Here is a 20417-nt window from a genome sequence, read left to right as displayed (position 1 = left end):
CCAATATACTTTGTTTTCACAGATTGATGTACTATTTCGCATGTTTGTAGAGTTTCAGCTGTACTTACTGCTGGTTTTAAATATTCTGCATCTGGAATAACTTTTGTACACCACGAAAAAACGCGCAACTTGACATGGAAATGCAGGTTAGCAAAGTCGCTAATTAGCATAGCGCTCGGCGATAACTAGTAACATCTCAACAACAACAACAATAAAGGCTAAACAGTACAAGAGGGTTCGTGTACTCACCTCTTATAGATGCACACGGGACTTAGCAACACACTAGGGACATTTCCAATTAACAGTCTTTTGAAAATAAGTAAATCTCTCGCTCAGTAACCTGCTGCATTTATCATAATGTTGTGCGTGCGTACGTGCGCCCATTAAAGGTCCCGGCGGCAGATGTATCTTGAATTTTGTTCTGCTACTAGTGGCTGTCATACAGATATTAGGGAAAATCACCTTTATTTTCACATTTATAAATCGTAATCGAATCGTCGCGTGTCAAATCATGATGCATCTAATAATTGATTTTTCAGGCACACCATTAGATTCCTACAGTGATGGATGCATATTATTACAAATATTTTTGGTCTGATTCTCAATTGAGTCCCAGAAGTTAACATATTTGTTGTTTCTTGCTGATCATTATTTTCTAGGCAAAATACGACTGACCTACGGGCCACAGCAATTCTGCCCACAATCTCTTAATCAACTTCATGGCCTTTACTTGAAGTAGATTTGTGAAGAAGAAATGCTACTCTTAGGAAGCAAATACACCAGACACATCTTCATTCCAAGTCTGGCACAGCTCTGTGTTCACTGCGTGCTCCACAGAACGTCAAAAATTGGCAAAACATACCAGCTGCGCACAGCTGCCATGAGCTCTCGTGTGATTGCACGCGATAATGTAGCATTTAAAACAACACGAAAAACACATGGAGTCTGTACTCGTCAGAAAAGCAGAGAGAGAGAGAGAGAGAGAGAGAGAGATGGACTTGATTTAATTAAACATTTTTTCCGCGAATTTATCAGAATTATTATCCGGTGTGATTCTCGCTGCAGTTGTTCTCCTGGGTCACTTTTTACAATTTCTTGTCAACTTCCATTTTTTAACATTTAGGAATAAGTTGCCACATTTTTTCCCTTGCTTTTTGGTATATTAGTTGTGTCTGTCTCTTAATTCCAGACTAGATCATGTTAAGATCAGGGCTCCATGTGGTTTTGGGGCGGAGGCCAGTTTGGAGTTTATTATGCCCTTGGTTGTGTTGATGGGCTTATACAGTACAACCCCTAGCAAAAAGGTATGGAATCACCAGTCTTGGACGAGCACTCACTCAGACATTTTATCATGTAGAACAAACTCTGATCAAAAGCTTGAAAAAATAATGGATTAGTTCAAAAGTGCAACTCTTTAGCATTCAGAAACACTAAAAGAAATGAATAAAAAACAATGTGGTGGTCAGTAAATGTTACTTTTATAGAGCAAGTGCAGGGAAATACATATATATGGAATCACTCCCTGATGAGGAAAAAATATGCAATCATGAGAAACAAACAAAGAACTAACAATCAAAACACATCTCTAGTATTTAGTAGCACCACCTCTGGCTTTTATGACAGCTTGCAGTCTCTGAGGCATGGACTTGATGAGTATTCTTCATCAACAAAAGATCCAGCATCATCACCTTGTCAAGAGTCAAGAATCTGCATCGGACTAAGTGATGATGCTGGAACTTTTGTTTGGTGCTGTTCAGGTGAGATTTACAATGATGAGTGCCTGAAGAAGACATCAAAATTCCCTCAATCCTTGATGATATAGGGCTGCATGTCGTTAAATCTTCAATAAATGAACACGTTTACGTTGAAGATTTTGACAGCTTTCTTATCCCTTCAATTGAAAATATGTTTGTCATTTTCCAAGATGACAATGCATCATGCCACAGAGCTAAAACTGTTAAAGCATTCCTTGGAGAAAGACTCATCCAGTCAACGTCATGGCCTGCAAATAGCCCAGATTTCAACCCTATTGAAAACCTGACGTGGAAATTGGAAAAAAAAATAGTCCATAGCAAGGCTCACGATCTGCAACGATGATCTGGCAACTGCAATCAAAGAGAGTTGGCACCAAATTGATGAAGAATACTCATCAAGTCTGTGCCTCAGAGACTGCAAGCTGTCATAAAAGCCAGAGGTGGTGTTACTAAATACTAGAGATGTGTTTTGATGGTTATTTCTTTGTTTCCCATGATTCCATATTTTTTTTCTTCAAAATGGAGTGATTCAATTTATATTTCCCTGCACTTGCTCTATAAAATTAACATTTACTGACCACCACAATGTTTTTTATTCATTTCTTTTTGTGTTTCTGAATGCTAAAGAGTTGCACTTTTGAAGTAATTCATTATTTTTTCAAGGTTTTTATCTGAGTTTGTTCTACATGATAAAATGTCTGAGTGAGTGCTCGTCCAAGACTGGTGATTCCATACTTTTTGCTTGGGGTTGTACATATATGTGCACAATTAAAATTCATGGCAATAAAATCTCAGACCTGTTATAAACAACTGTTAAATAATCTGTAATATTCATAAAATGGATAGCGATTTACTGTACTGTACTGTACTGTACTGTTCTCTTGCCAATTTCCTCTCAAAGCTCTTATATTTTACAGGAGCAAAATGCAAATTAATACGCACTCGTGCTCCCATTCATTTTTCTCTTCTCGCAACAAATTCTTTTTAGGCGCTAGTGCTAGCAAAACACTAACAGTACAGCCCTGTATCTGAGAATATCGATGAAATTAACATTTTGGTGTTGGTAATATACTGTTGTTTTAAAAAAATATTCAAACTGTGGCACAGCAAAGTGTTTTAGAACAAAAATGACCTTTACATTTTGTTTTGTCTATTATTTGATCAACCCTTGTGGCAGTATAATAACTCCCTCGGATTTCTTTTCATCTCAGTCTTACAGGTTATTTTACAAAGTATGACTGCTCCAGTGCTGATATCAATCCAATTGGAGGGATTAGCAAAAATGACCTCAAGGGCTTTCTACTATACTGTGTTGGGCAATTCCAGCTCACAGCTCTGACAAGGTAAGCTTTGCTCATGCATGTAAGGTCATGCTTTAGTAAACGAGCATGTATTCTTTACAGTAAACTACTTCAGAAGAGCGGTGTCTGTCTTCTCTAAGTGTATTTTTTATTATTGGCACCTCCAAATTTGATCATGATGGCAAATAGGACGGCGCCTTCTCTATGTGCTGCCACTGGGCCGTTCATACGTATGTAATATGTTGTGGTCAAGAGGTTACACACTCTGTTAAAGCAGTGGTCTCCAACCACCGAACCTCTTGGCACCAGTCAGGTATTAAATCGTGTGTGCACCGTCGACACTCAAGTGTAGAGATCAGGATCCAACGGCCCGCTGGTTTGCCAGATCAGAACAGTCTCCAACTCATTCACGCCGTAAATGTAACCCACCCATTTCGGCGGCAACCAGCCTGATCTGTTAACACTGCTGCACCTACGTCACTGTACATATACTCTTCATACAAGAAATATGGCGGCACACTGTGAGTACGTTTCAGAAACCTTTTTTCTTTTCAAAGCAGTGCCAACAGCGCTTAGTGTGCGACAAACAGACTCTCGGGAGAGATCAGAACACTGTGCGGAATGCCAATGGTGCCTTGTGTGCACCGGGCATAAAGGCCTATTCAGATGAACAACAGATTGCAGCACGGAAACCCGTTTATTTTGTATATGGGAGCGGCCGTTTCGTGGGCTTTGGGACACTCAAAAAGTGGCTCCTGCACTCGCCTTAAACTATTATGGCCATTTCAATCTTGCCCTTCATCCTTGCAATAATAAAAGTCGATAAAAATAAATGCATTTGTACTTGGGATTTTGTTTCCTGGCCGCAGTGAGGTCTGTCTTTTGTCTTAATAATAATAAAAATAATAATAAAATAATAATTTTAAACATGTATCATTTTAAAAAATCACCAAGAAGTTAAGACATTATTATAAACTAATACATTTTTAAACTACATTTTTTGACCCTGCCTCTTAAAAGAATCGGAACTGGAATCGGAACCGGAATCGTTCAATTTCAGACGATTCCCAACCCCTCGCAATGCATTCAGTACTAAATTTATAATGTCTTAATGAGATTATTTTTCTTAAATCTAGTCAAACAATTTTCTCCATCTTGTTTTGAGTGTTAGAGACTAGTTAACAGATGAATGCGTGAAATTATTTCACTTACTTGAAGTAAATATTACTATTTGTTTTTATTAAGCCCATACATCTAAAAATTGGTCATTTTTCACCTAAATCAACAAATATTTGCTTTCAAATCATGTTTTGAACCATTCATTCATTGAACCTATTCTTGAATAAAGAACATTTCTGACAAGTTTTTTTTTGGATTAGATATAATAAGTTATTGCTTAAAACAAGTCCGTTGATCTTTTTTTCAGCGAGCTATTTTTCTTGTTTTAAGAAATATGAGTGAAATTTACTTGAAGCGCTGGCAGAAAAATTCACTTATTGTATTTACTCTGTAAGTAATTGTTGCCAAAAGTTCACTATTACACAATGTCAGACAGCCTGTCATTGTTTAAATGTTGGAATTTACTACTTGTTCACATTTGATGTGGAAAAGAAGAGCAAAAATTGTGTTTTTGCTCAGTAATATTTGCTCTTGTGTATAGGCTACTTTAAATTTTACATATGACGGAAAACACAGACAAGACTGAAAAAGCAGTTTCTGCTCTTGCCTCCTCTTTAAAAGAAACTGCTATCTCTTTAAAAGAAACTGCTGTATTTTAGGCCAAAACAACTGTTGTGTTTGATGGAACAATATGTCTATATGCTGCCATAGCAGGTTCAAACAGGAGAGTATCAAGTGATTTAAAGTTGCAGTATTTCAGTTTGTAATTCACTTAATGTCATTACAGCATCCTGGCTGCTCCACCAACGGCTGAACTTGAGCCTCTGACTGATGGACAGGTGTCGCAGACAGATGAGGTATAAAACTATTCAACTTTGAATGTAAAGAAGTCGAAAGCAATATATGATGGACTGACTGTTTGATTCTAGACTTTGAACCCAAGGGGCTTTTATGTTTTTTTTTTGTAAATAGGTCTTGATTCTTTCAGTTTCAATTTTCAGGCCTGGGTTAAATGTTAGCTTTAAAAAATAATGTAGGAGGTGCTACAGTTAATTACAGTTGACCCCCAAATATTAAAGCTTCTCAACCTGCTGATTTACCAATTCCCAGATTTTTTTCCCCTTAAATTCTTTAGGAATATTTACCAATTAAAAAATAAAATACCTTTTAATTGTATTTACTTTTGATAACCTTTGGTACCATTATTCAATAATGTGTTAAATTTATAGGGGAACAAATGATATGCTTACAGCCACACACACACACACACACACAATGAGTTGCCATGTGTTTAACGAATAAAAAAAACAAAAAAAGATTTGACAAATTAAAAAAAAAAAAAAAAAAAAAAAAAGCTAAACGAGTCGGCTCCTTTGAAGCGCAGCGCTCCCAAGCTTCTCTGGCAAGATCGATGTTTGTACACCTGTCACTCATAGTTAACTTTAACAAACTGCAACTGTCCTGGTGAGTAGGAAAAGCTGACAGGCTGTGCATGATCGGATTGGGACATCTCCATAAAATACTCTAATTCATTTTTTTTAAAATTCTGCGATAGACTAAGGGCGCGAAGTGTGAAGTAGCAAGGCAAGGCAATTTTGTTTTATATACTGTAGCACAATTTAAATGGACAAATTAAAAATAGTTCGGGGGCTTAATGCGCCTTGAATCTGCTATGGCAGCATATTGACATATTGATCAAACACACTAGCTTTTTGGCTTAAAATACAGCAGTTTATTTTAAAGAGGGGTGCAAGAGCAGAAACTGCTTTTTCAGCCTTGTCTGTATTTGCCGGCATATACTTAGGCCTGTTGCGATAATAAATTTTAGTGTGCGATAAATTCTCTCCAATAATTGCGATATGTGATATTATTGCAACAAAAAATTTTCAAACCAATTAACAATAACACAGTGAGAATACAGTATATATTAATAGATCCAATACACCCATTTAAACATAATAATTGTTTTATTCCTTAATTAACAATTCAAAAATACTTGAGAAAAAAAAAAAAAAAAAAAAACATAACCAAAAACAATAGAGCATGCCTCTTTTAAGTAAAAGGAATATAATACCACAGAGAAACACAGAATAGTAAATAAAACGTCTTCTTGGGGAAAAAAATCTAATTGCACTTCAATAACTGATGTATCTTTGGCACAGAGCTATAAATTTGTAGTAATTGCACTTCAACAACAACAGGAAAAGATAGTAATTAAGTATCACTAACAAAAAAATGGCTTCAATAAGTATCAACAACATTTAAACAGTGGTATCACATCTCCCATGTCTTGGTAATATACTGAAGAGTGATAGACGCACTTTCTGTTTATCCTATAAACTTCATTTCACTTCTCGAATATTACTGTATTCATCTCATTTCTAATAAATTTACCGTATTTTTTGGACTATAAGTCTATAAGTACCTGAGTATAAGGCTAGGTTCATACTACAGGTCTTAATGCACGAATCCAATTTTTTCGTGTTTTTCCGACTCGAGTCAGGCATTAACTTGACGGTCTGAACGGGACAAGTCGCATGGAAGTGGACCATTTCAAATCCGATCTGAGTCACTTTCGTATGTGGTTCAAATCCGACCGGGGCCATATTTTTTCAAAACGTGACTGGCGGTCTGAACTGTCAAGACTGCCAAATCAGAATTCATGCAGCAGTTACGTCAGCACGGAGAACGGCAGCCATGTAGGCATTAGCGTCTAGCTTGAACTCTGCTTTTAAGCAAGAAGCGGGCTTGACCACAGTCATAAAAACATAAAATGAAGAAAAAAATAAGCCTTACAATTTTCGATTTTCATTCTTTGCGCCGAATGAGCAATATTTAATTACTGCACACATGGCAGAGTCGGGGCAAACTGACGCACCTACGTCATTTCACACACACACGTCAAGGCTCGTGTGTGTGTGTATGTGTTCTGTCAGTCCAAAATAAACTTTGAATATAAGACTAAACAGGGATTATTAGGGCCCGAGCACTAAGCGTGCGAAGGCCCTATTGTTTTGCAAAGGATTATTTTTTTTTTTTTTTTTTCCAGGGCAAATGAAAACGGCCAATTTGGAGGCCTGAACATGCACGAAAAGTCACCAAAATTTGCACATACGTGCGGAAAATTGTAAATTTCGATAATTTTGCAACGTTGCAAAAAAATATAACAAAATGGCTCAGTGGCGCCCCCTTGAAATTTTTAAAATTGGCCTATAACATTAGGGTCTGTCAGCGTAGAGCAATGAAATTTGGGGGGTCTATACCTTGTCCAAAACCGCTCCAAAAAAGCATTTACACCCATATTCCAAACCCAACAGGAAATCGGTTATTTTGGATCAAATATGAAATTTTTATTGATTTACAGGGTGCACATTTGAGACCTTTTCGCCGAGGGAGTTAGTTGGATCATCTTCAAAATTGGTGAGACTGTTCAGGAGACATATGAGATCTTAAGTTTTGAAAATGGTGCGTTTTCATTCACGGGTCTGACCTGGGCGTGGTGCCAAAGTCGGCCATTTTTTCGGCAAAATGACAAATTCAGTAAATGAGTAATAGTTCCTTGACACAACGTTCAATCTTTTTCCTATTTGGCATGTATGTGTGGTATCCCACCCTTAACACGAGTGCATTGAAATATTACCCATTAGGTCTAGCGCCCCTTAGTGAGAACAGGAAATGCCTTTTTTTACGAGACAGGTTCCTCCTCCAAGGGAAAAAAATCTGTTGACCTCAAAGCTGCATCAGGGGAGCCTTAAGACCTGTGTTCAGGTGCCTGATGAAAAATATTGAGGTTTCGTTGAGACGGAGGGGTCCAAACAGGAAAGTGAAAATGAACATCAACAATTTGTCACGCAAAAAACTTTGAACAGTCATAACTCGGCAGATATACAACATATCTACGCCAAACTTCCCGTGTTTGTTGAGAGTCATACCCTGAAGGGTCTTATAGGGGTCATTTGCATCAACTCTACAGTGCCAACTAGTGGCGACAGAAAGAAGTTTTAAAAAAGGCCTTTCCTATTGGGTTTTTTCAACATAGAGCGAGGAAATTTGGGGAGTAGATACCTTATGCAAAACTGCTCCAAAAAGTCTCTTGCACCCGTATTCCAAATCCAACAGGAAATCGGGTATTTTGGATCGAATGTGAAATTTTTAGCGGTTCTCAGTAGGAGTTTACATTTGGAGGCTTGAACATGCACGAAAACTCACAAAAATTTGGACACAAATGCGGCTTTCCATAACGTTCAATAATCTTGCAACGTTACGAAAACATGTAACAAAATGGCTCAGTGGCGCCCCCTTGAAATTTTCAAAAAGGCCTCTCCATTTAGGATTTTTCAACGTAGAGGGATGAAATTCGGAGAGTCGGTACCTTGTACAAAACTGCTCCAAAAAGTCTCTTGCATGCATATTCCAAACCCAACAGGAAATCGGGTATTTTGGATTGAATGTGAAATTTTTATCGATTTACAGTGTGCACATTTTACACCTTGGCACCTAGGGAATTAGTTTGATCATTCTCAAAATTGGCGAGACTGTTCATGAGGCATATGAAATCTTAAGTTATCAAAATTGTGTGTTTTCATTCACGGGCCTGACATGGGCGGGGTGCCAAAGTCGGCCATTTTTTCGTCAAAACACCGAATTCATACAACGTTCAATCTATTTTAAATCTGGCATGTGTGTGAGGTATACCAGCCTGAGCAGGACTGGATTGAAAATTTACCATTTGTGCCTGGTGCCTCCTAGTGGGAACAGGAAATGGCCTTCTTTACGAGACAGGCTCCTCCTCCAAGGGAAAAAAATCTATTGACCTCAAACCTGTTTCAGGGGAGCCCCAAGACATGTGTTCAGGTGCCTGATGAAAAATATTGAGGTTTCGTTGAAGCGGAGAGGTCCAAACTGGAAGTGAAAATGACCGTCAACAATTTGTCTCGCCAAAAACTTTGAACAGTCATAACTCGGCAGATATACAACATATCTGCGCCAAACTTCCCGTGCTTGTTGAGAGTCATACCCTGAACGGCCTTGTAGGGGTCATTTGCATCAACACGACAGCGCCAACTAGTGGCAATAGAAAGTCACTCGTTTTTCCAATACATGTCCAGTTCTTTTCAGGTTGGTCATTGTAGTTTCAAGACCTAATAAAATACGTATTTACGGCCCATGTCCACGTGTCTCTGTCTGTTGCCGTGACGACCCTTTGTTCGCCATTTAAAGGAAATATTTTTTTTCAGAGACTTAGGCAGCTTATAGAGCCACAATATTTGGCACACTTGGTCGAATTGGCCCAGTTAGAAGATTAATTTTAGTTTTGAATAAGGGCTTGGCTGCATAGCTCAGTAGTGGCTCCTTTTTTGTAGTACTCTCTCCAATAGGGTTTTTTATCTCTTGGGTGTGGGAATGTAAATAGGCGACTTTCGAGCATGTTAGGTTCTAATGAGATGATTAGAGAGGAGGATCTGCCACCACCCTGACCTGCACACAGTCCGAGTTGCGTGACGTCCGAGTTGCGCTAGATTGCGAGGGCCCGTTCAGTCCTGCTTGCAGGCCTAGTTAATGTCTGTTATTCGTGTCCTCTTTTTGGAAATCAGAATATGATCACTCTGGAATGACATACAGAATACAATAAAATACAATAGAGAACAAAATGCGGAATAAGTGTACAGTATGGTAATGTTACATGATGCATGAACAACGAAATGCGAACGTGGCCGGTATGTCAATGTAACATAGCTATTAAGAGTTATTCCGATAACTATAGCATAAAGAAAATGCTAACAAGTTTACCATACCATCAGTGTGACTCCAAAACACCTAAGTAACATGTCCAATTATATAATAATGTGTAAATAATTTTACACATAAGTCGCTCCAGAGTATAAGTTGCACCCCCGGCCAAACTATGAAAAAAACTGAGACTTATAGTCCGAAAAATACGATAATTGAAATGTTTGTTCCAAACAATCAGTGATTTGCAAAGGAAAATCTTAAAAAATGATCAGGGGCTTTTTGCATACGATTGTATCTTCAGATGGGACCTATCAGCGTCCTAATAATAATAATAATAATTTCCAAAGATACAACGATGGCAAAAAGATTTAAATTATTGTACTTAAATTTGTTGCACTTAACTAACAAAAAAACCTGTAATTTCTCTCTCTTCCTGGTGGTGATTTGGATGAGCAACTGAGCAAGTCTGTTATTTCCTGACGCCTACATTTTCATGTCGTTACAGGCTGACATGGGAATGACCTACTCTGAATTGTCAGTCATTGGACGACTAAGGAAAATCTCAAAATGTGGACCTTTCAGTATGTTTTGTAAACTCGTTCACACGTGGAAGGATGTGCTGTCACCCTCAGAGGTTAGTGATCTGTGCAAATGTATGCTTGAAATTTGGCCACCTATCTGTTCATGAAATAAGATCCCACAGTAGTGACAGAAATAAATAAATCTACCCATCGAGTCATCCACCTTTTTCCACTTTCTCCGAGGATGTGTGGAAGGCATTTTAAGCAGAATCCTAAACTTCGCTCTCCCCAGCGACTTAATCCAACTCCTCCAGGGGCATCACTAGGCGTTCCCAGGGTAGGAGAGGTACTGTAGTCGCTCCAGGGTGTGCTAGGCTGTCCACTGGCGGGGTTTCCAGATCGGAAAGACGGTCTCCAGCCAAATCACAACGTAAAACCCTCCCGGTTCAATAAAAAAACAGCCCAAATGACAACCTTCCATCCAAGATGTTATTTCACTTATACAACTCAATCTATATTTTGATATTATAACCTAGAAAAAAAAAGAAGAAGAAATCATCAGTGTAATAACCAGTGTAGCGGAATCATTGCCATTTTGCCCAGATTTTTGGGAGATGTACTTCTTCATAATTTACAGGTGATTGTTCACTTTTGTGGAATACGTACCTCCACACACTGGAATAGCTGTTTGTCATTTTCTTAAAAGCCAGTCATCTTCACTTCCTGCCTTAGCTGCATCAATGTTGTTTATGCAAATGGAAAAAAAACATGTGATTGGCAATCAATCAATGTTAACATTATTAACCATGTGGCAAAGTCAATTGGACCAATTGGTTTTACAACAATACATACCTTAAATATGTCCTTTCATACAAAATGTACCTGTATTTGAAAGTGCGCCGCATAAGGTGAATGAGAGCGAGTCATACAGTGGTACCTCTGCATACAAAGTTAATTCGTTCCAGGACCTTGTTTGTAAGTCAAAATGTCCGTATGTTGAGCAGGATTTTCCCATAACAATACATTATAATCCTATTCATTTGTTCCACAGCCTGAAAACCTACATTAAATCTACTGCAAATCGCATTACACAGAGCAAAACAAATAAATAACGAATAAAAATCAGAATTATAATATAACAATAGTAATAATAATAATTCCTATAATGTAACGAATGGGGTTTAAATGTGGCTGATGTGTTTGCGTGGTGTACCTGAACGCACCGTGTGGCTGACTTGACGAAGGGAGGACGCCTTTGTTCAGCTGAGCCGGACAATAGGCATGTTCTGAAATAATTTATTTTTGTAGCTGGCCTGTCACTTTCAAGCCCAGAAGACAGGTTGTGGTGAAAAAGCTACCATAAAATAGACCAAACTACTGAAAGAATGTGACTTTTCTTTTTAAGTGTTTACTTGTCCCTTCAATTCTTCCAGTTTTATCCTCTGTGTAAACCAAATGGAACATACTAGTCAGGTTTTCTTTTCTTTTTTTTTTTTTTAACTTCATGCATGGAACTGTTGAAATTCGCCCCCCCGGCCAAGACGCACTCGGGAACAGCGGCAGCCAAAACAAGTGCCGCTCGGCTGACGCTGCCCCGGCGCGCGCCAACTGGGAAGGCAGAACTTCGCGCGTCCACCTCTGATATTAACCCTTTGTACTGACTCCATGTTCCAAAAGTTTGAAAAAGACTCGCCGAAAGCAGGTTGACAATTTATTCGTCGACAATGGTCAAAAACAAGGCAATAAACAGACGACGGAGGGACAATTCTGGATCCAAAACAAGGCTACATGTTTCCGAGCAGCAAAAATCTGTGTTATCTCAGTGTCCAGTCTTTTTAAAGTCTTTGCTGAAGCGGGCCGCGTCAAAGGCGTCTCCGAAGGTGTGTCTGGGCGTTGCTTTTGGGTCTTCCCCTCTGTGGCCGGTTTTGGGCGGCTTAGGTTCATGCGCCGATGGGACACCCGCTATCAACTTTGCTGTCCGGGCTGGCTGTACTTGTTTTAGGACAAAGCGCTTTGTCCTTGGAGTTTGCTGGGAGAGCTGATTGCAAGAGTTGGTGCGTCAATCTTGTTCGTGACGCACGCGTTGGGTTTCTGTGATAAGACGGCATTGTGTATCTCTTCTATTTCTTCTCATTAAACTATGGTGTGCTATTTATTTTATATTAGTAGTGCAGTCCTACCGTAAATTTGAAAAGGATTCTATTTCCTGATTAATTATATTACGTGTGTTAGAGTAATGCAAACAGTTAGACGGTGCCTACGAGAAACTGTACAATTTTTCTCATCTCCCCCTCATTACCCCGGATAAGGTTAATCACTTTACTGTGTCAAAGAGCATGTAGTGGAGTCTGCTTAAACAATAGTTAGATTAATGTGTTAGACTAATGCAAACAATTATATGGTGTGTGCGATGACCAGTGTTGTTAATCTTACTGAAAAAAAGTAATTAATTATAGTTACAAATTACTTCTCCCAAAAAGTAATTGCGTTACTAACTCAATTACCTGAATGTAAGAGTAATCAGTTACTTGGCAAAGTAATTGGTGATAATTACTTTTTTTTTTTTCCTCAAAAAAAAAAAAAAAAAACATTGGCCACACTATGTGAAGTTTTTTGTGGAGGTTTTTGGTACAATTGGCCCGAGCCCAATTCTTTACCCTAATTTACCCTTTACCCTGAATCAACTGTTAAAAGTTGTTAAAATTGCTCCCATTATTGCATTAGTTCCCTTCTCTCTACTTTCGACATATGAAAGTTTTAAAACTGTTTCATCATTTAAAGAAAGATTCAAGTCAAGATTTTGCCGATTTAGAAGTATTTTAGATAAAAAGTTACTTAGGTTCGCGAGGTTCTTCTCTACAACAGAGCCGTCCTAAAAAGCCTACTGCTTTAAGATGGCGGCTGTCATTTTGCATCTAGTTATATTTATATACAGTACATGGGATATCTACAGGGGCGGACTGGGACTAAAAAGCAGCCCTGGACTTTGACTCAGCCCAGCCCATAAGAATCGCTATACAAAGGGAAACACAGACCCCATAGGGGGGTCCGGGAACATGCCCCTCCCGGGAGAATTTTTTTTTTTTTTTACATTTTATTGTAAAATGCACCAATTTCGTGCACTTTGAGAGAAAAATGAAGAAAATGTGTCTAGACTGTGACTGTCTGACTACGGGCGCTCAAAGTACTGCAAGGCTGAACTGGAGTTGGATTCATTTTCTGTACTAGCTCTATGATCAACCTGAATAAACAAATGAAAGAATTTATTTTTCAAAGCAAGTTTTACGTATCCAATTGATTATAATATATCTCTATAGATCTCTGTCTATAAAATGACTTCATTGTTTATGCCATAATTCAGTGGTCTCCAAACTATTCCACATAGGGCTGCGGCGGGCGCAGGATTTCATTCCAACAAAACAAGACAAAACCTCTGCACCAATCTGGTGTCTTACAAGTGTAATCAGTTGATTGCAGTCAGGTGCTGCTTGTTTTAGCAGAAACTTCATTGGTTAAACTGTCGGTACTCGATCGGTTAAAACAAAAACCAGGCCCCACAGCGGCCCTTGAGGACCGGTTTGGAGACCCCTGCCATAATTAATCTTGCCATACAAATAATAAATTTCAATGAAAATACAATACACATTTCAAGACAAATCCTGTATACATAAACTTCATTGGAAAGTATTAACCAGAAAACAAAACGATATATAAATGATTAATAATGTATATAACATCAATTTAACTACCTAAACTTTAAAGTAAAACCATTCATTTTATTAATATTTTGTTATATTTCTTCTGAATTAATATTGCTATGCTGCGTGTGCATACATTGTTTTACGGCTAAAATATTTTTTCTTAGGAGAGGGATAGTAGGACTAGCATACTGTAACTTGACACGATTGCAAACGGGTACATCGACTAGCTGGCACTAACCCTTTAATTGTCATTTATTTGATTTAAAATGTAGCTACCTGATGGATAACAATTGCCAGTTTACAGAGCAAGTAACCCTCTTCATCCCAATTTACTTGCCCTGCGCTTGTCTGGGGAACTTCCAAGTTTATCGTTGCCCCCTCCCTCTTCTTTTCTCTCTCCCAGCACCGTCTGCACGTCAGAGCGGCTGCAGCTCCCTCTCACCATCGCCGGGAGCTAAGCTGTTGTTACCCGACGTGGCCGTTGCAGCCAGACTGCTGCTTGCGAAAATATTTGTCGATTTATGACATTTTAATGCTTCACTCTCCAGTTTCTTTAATTTTTTCTCTCTAACCTTCTCCGCGCCACCCTGCTCTTTTCAGTTTTTTTGCCACCACCATCCATATTGTGCATTAACACTCGTCGCTATTTTGCTTCCACAAGGAAGGAACCAATGAAGGCTACTCTGTGCTTTCGTCGTTCCTAGTCTATCAGATTGGCGGTGAAAAGCCAGGCGCATTGCTGCCACCTGTCGGATTGGATGCGAACTGTAGCTAATCAGAGGATAGGGGGGATAAAAACAGTGATGCATAATGAATGGCGGCCGCCGGCCGTCCAGGGCACCGGCCGTTCTGTGATCCTCCAGAACCCACAGATTACCAGTCCGCCCCTGGATATCTACCATGTCTACCATAACATGCGGGCGTAGTTTGTCCGGCTATCGGCTACAACATGTATTATTGGAGCTACCTAGCATCGCGTTTGCTCGGCGTCACAACTTTCTTGCCTCCTCCCTGCTCCTGCTCTGCTCTGTCGTCTCGGTGAGTCCGTCTCCCTCAGACTTTTCGACCAATATAGTAACGCATAGTAACGCATGCCTTTCCGTCCTCAGTAACGGTAACGGCGTTGCCAAGATGAGAAAAGTAATTAATTAGATTACCCACTACTGAAAAAAATAACGCCGTTAGTAACGCCGTTATATTGTAACGCCGTTATTAACAACACTGGCGATGACGGTATCTTTTCCCTTCAATCCCCCTCACAAGCCCCGACAGGGGATCGTAAAAACATGGATGTGGCCTTAGAACTTAGCTTTAGCAAGTGGTGGAAGAAATGTAGTAATTGATGAACAGTTTAAACAGGGATGTGCGAAATTTGCAAGTCCCCCTCAGGACTCCTGTTAAATACTCTTTAAAACAATATGATACCGCCTCAAAGGGTTAATCCTTGATTTTCCTTGGTCCCGTGGCTATAGGCATCAGCTCACAGTGACCTCTTTGTACAGGTGCATTGAGACCGATTTTTCATGATCAATTAGACGGGCTACCAATCAAGTTAGTCCTGTCGCTAGGAAAAATGAGATATACATTCAGTTAAATTTGGCCCCATAAATAAAAATAAAGTTAATCTTTAGTTCGGAAAAATGAGAGACACACTAAGCTAAATTTGGTCCATTGAATAAAAAGCTTTAAATTAGGAAAAGTGAGAACCGTACTGGGTTAAATTTGGTCCAGTAAATTAAAATTTAAGTACCCCGCTTTTCAACTTCCGTAACGTTAGGGTCAACCACCACCTGTATTAAGAGGGAACTGTGCGCAGCCCTGAACAAAAAGGAATGCAACAGTTTGTCAAACATCTCAGAACAGCTTTTAAAGGAAGAAAATGAACAGCACTGACAAACTACTACATCTACAAACATAGCACAGCAAAAAACATTCCCCCATTGACTAAAGAATGGTAAAAAAGCGGTACCGTACCAAAGCGGAATGTTGCAATACAGAAAAAAACTTGGACACAATGAACTCGACATAAACGTCTTCACCCCTTACCAGTTGTTGAAAATGATGGACACAGACGCCTGTAGGAAAACTTTATTCCACCCCAATTAAAGAAAAACTTTATTCCGCCCCATTTACCAAAAAATGAATAAATATCCTAATAAAAAAAAATATATATATAAAAATAATACAAGTTATATTCTCCACCCCAAATGACAAAAAATGGCTAAAGGCTAAAGAATAAAAAACTGGGACTTAAAAATGGCACAAATCTACCGAGTACTATGATTTCGAACCTAACGAAAAATTAGTAGTCTTTGAACAAAAATCCCAAGAACAAAAATGAATCTATGGTGATTGTGGAAATATAAAACAACCAGTGTTGTTAATAACGGCGTTACAATATAACGGCGTTACTAACGGCGTTATTTTTTTCAGTAATGAGTAATCTAATTAATTACTTTTCTCATCTTGGCAACGCCGTTACCGTTACTGAGGCGGGAAAGGCGTGCGTTACTATGCGTTACTAAGTTGGTTGAATAAAAAAAAGTCAGAGAAACGGACTCACGGGGACGAGAGCAGAGCAGGAGTGGGGAAGACGCCGTTGCAACCGCGATGCTAGGTGGCTCCAATAATACCTGACTGCAGCCATAGCCGACAAACTACACTCACATGACACGGTAGATATCATATTATAGAACTAGATGCAAATGATAGACACTGCTGCATTGCCAACATGTTTTAAGGACTACATGCGTTTGTAAACAGCCGCCATCTTAAAGCAGTAGACCTCTCAGGAAGGCCCTGATGTAGAGATCCTTCCTAGCGAACCTAAGTAATTTTTTTTTTAAATCTAAAATGCTCCTAAATCGGCAAAATCTTAACTTAAATCTATCTTTAAATGATGAAACAGTTTTAAAACTTACACATGTTTGAAGTAGACAGAAGGGAACTAATGCAATAACGGGAGAAATTTTCACAACTTTAACGATTGATTCACAACTTTAAATGACTTCCACACATAGCAAAGGTTACTAGCTAGTTATCGCAATACCCTTTTGTCTAGTTAAGTTGAGGGTAAAGAATTGGGCTAGGGCCAATTGTCCCCCAAACCCTTTAAGCTTCACATTGTGTGACCTGTTTTTTTTTTTTTTTTTTTTTTTTTTTGAGAAAAAAAAAAAATATATCACTAGTTACTTTGCCAAGTAACTAATTACTCTTACATTCAGGTAACTGAGTTACTAACGCAATTACTTTTTGGGAGAAGTAATTTGTAACTAATTAATTACTTTTTTAAAGTAAAATTAACAACACTGAAAACAACCCAGTGAACTTATATGACATGTGTTGAGGAATTACAAAACCCAAATGTGACTGCAAAAGATCGAAAAAAGGTGACGGAAAAAATAAAACCCCAACTACATAAACAATGTGTATTCCCACCACTTACCGACAACGTCAGGGGCACCTTTCCACACCACATTTCTAACAGCAACATCCGCATGTGAAATCAATAAAAGGGGAAAAGGAAAGAAAATCCAAACCTTTTAGTGAAAAATAATATAAAAAAAACAAATATACAAAAGCACTATTGCGACAGGGACCAAGACGCTAAACCTATTTATTTCCATAATCAGTTGTCGCTTCCTAGGAAATGGGTCAAATGGGAATGGGTAAGGGTCCTTATTTTCTCCCATACTGTGGTTGGACTTGACTAGTAAAAATAAAAAAATACAACTTCTTAAAAAATAATAAAGCCTAGAACCAGGTATGACTGCAAGCATTCCCCCGAGCTGGGCCTTCTCTGACTATGTACAAGTTTTTCCTCTTCCCACATTCATCAGCAGTCGCGCGCACACAGACTAGTATGTCTCACATATACCGTATGTGTGTGTAAATTGTATGGAGACGGAAAGGTGCCATTGGATGGTTGTCTGAGGCAATGAACACCTTTAGAGGTAATTTTCCCTTCCCCTTCCATAAAGGCTTATCCAGATGGACAAAACAGTTGTTGGTTGTCGGACAGTGGACTGCTCAGGCAGGCAATCGGGCGGATTTACATCTTCCAAAAGGTGCAGTTTGCCTAGTATGTAATGTATACTGAAGCTTGTTTTTGCTGTGACAAAACAGCTGTTTGAGCTGCTGTGGAAAGTTCTTTGGTCATTGTGTGTTTTAACATAATAAACTGTGAACATTAACAACTGAATGTGACTTTTCAAGACAAAGTAAAGGTGCTTGATGGGATTTGTCCCAGATGTTCTAACACTCAATTTTCTAAAATGTAGGCAGTCTGGTTTAGCTACAGTTCTGGATGCTAGTTGTAGTTTCATGCCACATGTCCCTCTCATCATTTTTACACTAACACAGGAGTTAACAAGTCTGGATTTGCAAATATTCAAGATGCTAATTACAGCTATCCAGAGTGACCCCCCCCCCCCCCCCCCCCTTCACACCTAGGCTGCTTGATTGCTTGTTTGAGTGGTCTATTGTTTGACAAAGCCAAGTAGTCAGTTTGCTATCGGGGTCATTTGATGCCTTTATGGTATTTCTTTATAGCCAAAAAAAAACTGGTAGCTCCAATGTTAAAAACCTGACGAAGCTGGGGACTTGTAGAAACAAATTTTCTGTCTGATGTCGAAAGGATCGTGTGTCGAAGCCATCATATGTCGAGGTACCACTGTATTAATAAGATTGTTCTTCTTTCTAGCCAACATCCTCTTTCTTCCTTGACTGACTTTCTTGGACACTTATTAAAAACGACTTCAGGCATTCATTGCTAATGAATGTTGTGCTCTCAGAAATGATTTTGTGTTTCCTAAAGGTTGCATATAAGGTTAAGCACTTCTTCAGGATGTACTCGGTGAACCGCCATAAGATGACAACAGTGACTCCATCCTACCATGCTGAGAGCTATAGCCCTGACGACAATCGCTTTGACCTCCGGCCGTTCCTCTACAACACACTCTGGAGCTGGCAATTTCGGTCTATTGACAGTCAGGTAGCAAATAGTTTAGTTAGTTACAAGTTTTCTTGTAATAGTATGTCTTTAAATTCCATTAATGTAAGTAGTTTTTTTTTTTTTCTTTTCAGGTATCACATATCACAGCAAAGCCAAACTGTCCAGTGTCCGATTAACATCTGTGCAAGACCAAACACTGCAAATGTGTTGATTTTTTTTTTTCTTTTTTTAATGAAAACGCCACCATATGTATACATACCTGTTGTACGGTTTCGGCGTAATTGGTACAAGTGGGCACTGATTTTTAAATGTGTACGCTGTACGTTCAAAATCTGTATGGTTTTCGTGCATTTCGTTGTTTTTTTTCTGTGTTCGGATTTTGTCACCGTTTCGACAATGAGACATTGTGTTTTACTATGCATTACTATGTTGATTGAATGACGTGAGAAAAGTCAGAGACACAGAGAGAGAAGAGTGTTGTGACGCTGTTGCAAACGCGATGCTAGGCTAGGTGGCTCCAATATTTTCCTGACTGTAGCCGACAGCCTACACCCAACAGTCTACGCCCACTTTTATTCTGCCAATTTGTTGCCAAACACAATTTGCCTGCAACTATTGCTGATCACTTCTCAGAATTAGCAAAAGAAATGTTACCTGACTCAAAGATTGCATCGCAAGTTCATTTTATCAATTGACCATTTTAATTTATCATTGGACACACTAACTACCTTGAAGTCAAACTGAATTGCGAGCTTAAGTGCAGCCATCAAAAGACATGATAGAAATTGCCAAAAGTCCCTGTTAATTTTTAGTAATCATGATGTAGCTGAAGATATTGTTCTTTGATTGCACCAGGTTATATGTAACAATATTACCAATAAATTCATGTTATTTTAAAAAGTGAGTTTTATTTTTGTTTCATATTGCACGCTATATAAAACGTAAGATTAGTTAACAATTTGTAACGGTAAAGGGTGTACTTGTATAGCACTTTTCCACCTTTCAAGGTGCTCAAAGTGCTTTACACTGCATTACCATCTACCTACTGGTGACACAGCACCAGGAGCAATGTGGGGTTTGGTATCTTGCTCAAGGATACTTAGGCGAGTTCTTCAGGGCAGAGAATCAAACCCACAACCTCTGGGTTGGGGGACAACTACTCTACCACTGAGCCAGGCCATCCCCACAATTTTTAAGGGCATACCTCACTATTTGTAAGATTGTCAATGGACTCTGGTTGACAGGTATGTGTACTGTATACCAGTAGACAAGCCTGTGATTTCTTGACTAAGATCGCTTTCAACCCCTCTTTGTCCAGACAATACCTTAAAAAA

The 20417-nt window shown here is 38.9% G+C and overlaps 1 protein-coding gene across 2 annotated transcripts in view; it reads left to right on the top strand.

The window, feature by feature from the left end:
* The window catches only part of LOC130919954 (glutamine-dependent NAD(+) synthetase-like), a 67679-nt gene extending 47696 nt beyond the window's left edge, over positions 1 to 19983 (top strand). For both annotated transcript variants that reach the window (XM_057842641.1, XM_057842634.1), the window contains 5 exons: positions 2966 to 3097; positions 4962 to 5031; positions 10413 to 10541; positions 18946 to 19122; positions 19215 to 19983. In XM_057842641.1, coding sequence (XP_057698624.1) covers positions 2966 to 3097; positions 4962 to 5031; positions 10413 to 10541; positions 18946 to 19122; positions 19215 to 19259 — 553 coding nt within the window. In that variant the 3' untranslated portion in view covers positions 19260 to 19983. The remainder of the gene's footprint in view (positions 1 to 2965; positions 3098 to 4961; positions 5032 to 10412; positions 10542 to 18945; positions 19123 to 19214) is intronic.
* Positions 19984 to 20417: the final 434 nt, after the last annotated feature.

Source organism: Corythoichthys intestinalis, chromosome 1 (assembly GCF_030265065.1).
Source record: "Corythoichthys intestinalis isolate RoL2023-P3 chromosome 1, ASM3026506v1, whole genome shotgun sequence".
NCBI lineage: Eukaryota > Metazoa > Chordata > Actinopteri > Syngnathiformes > Syngnathidae > Corythoichthys > Corythoichthys intestinalis.
The sequence above is the reverse complement of the archived record's forward strand: the minus strand, read 5'-3'. Positions and strand labels throughout refer to the sequence as shown.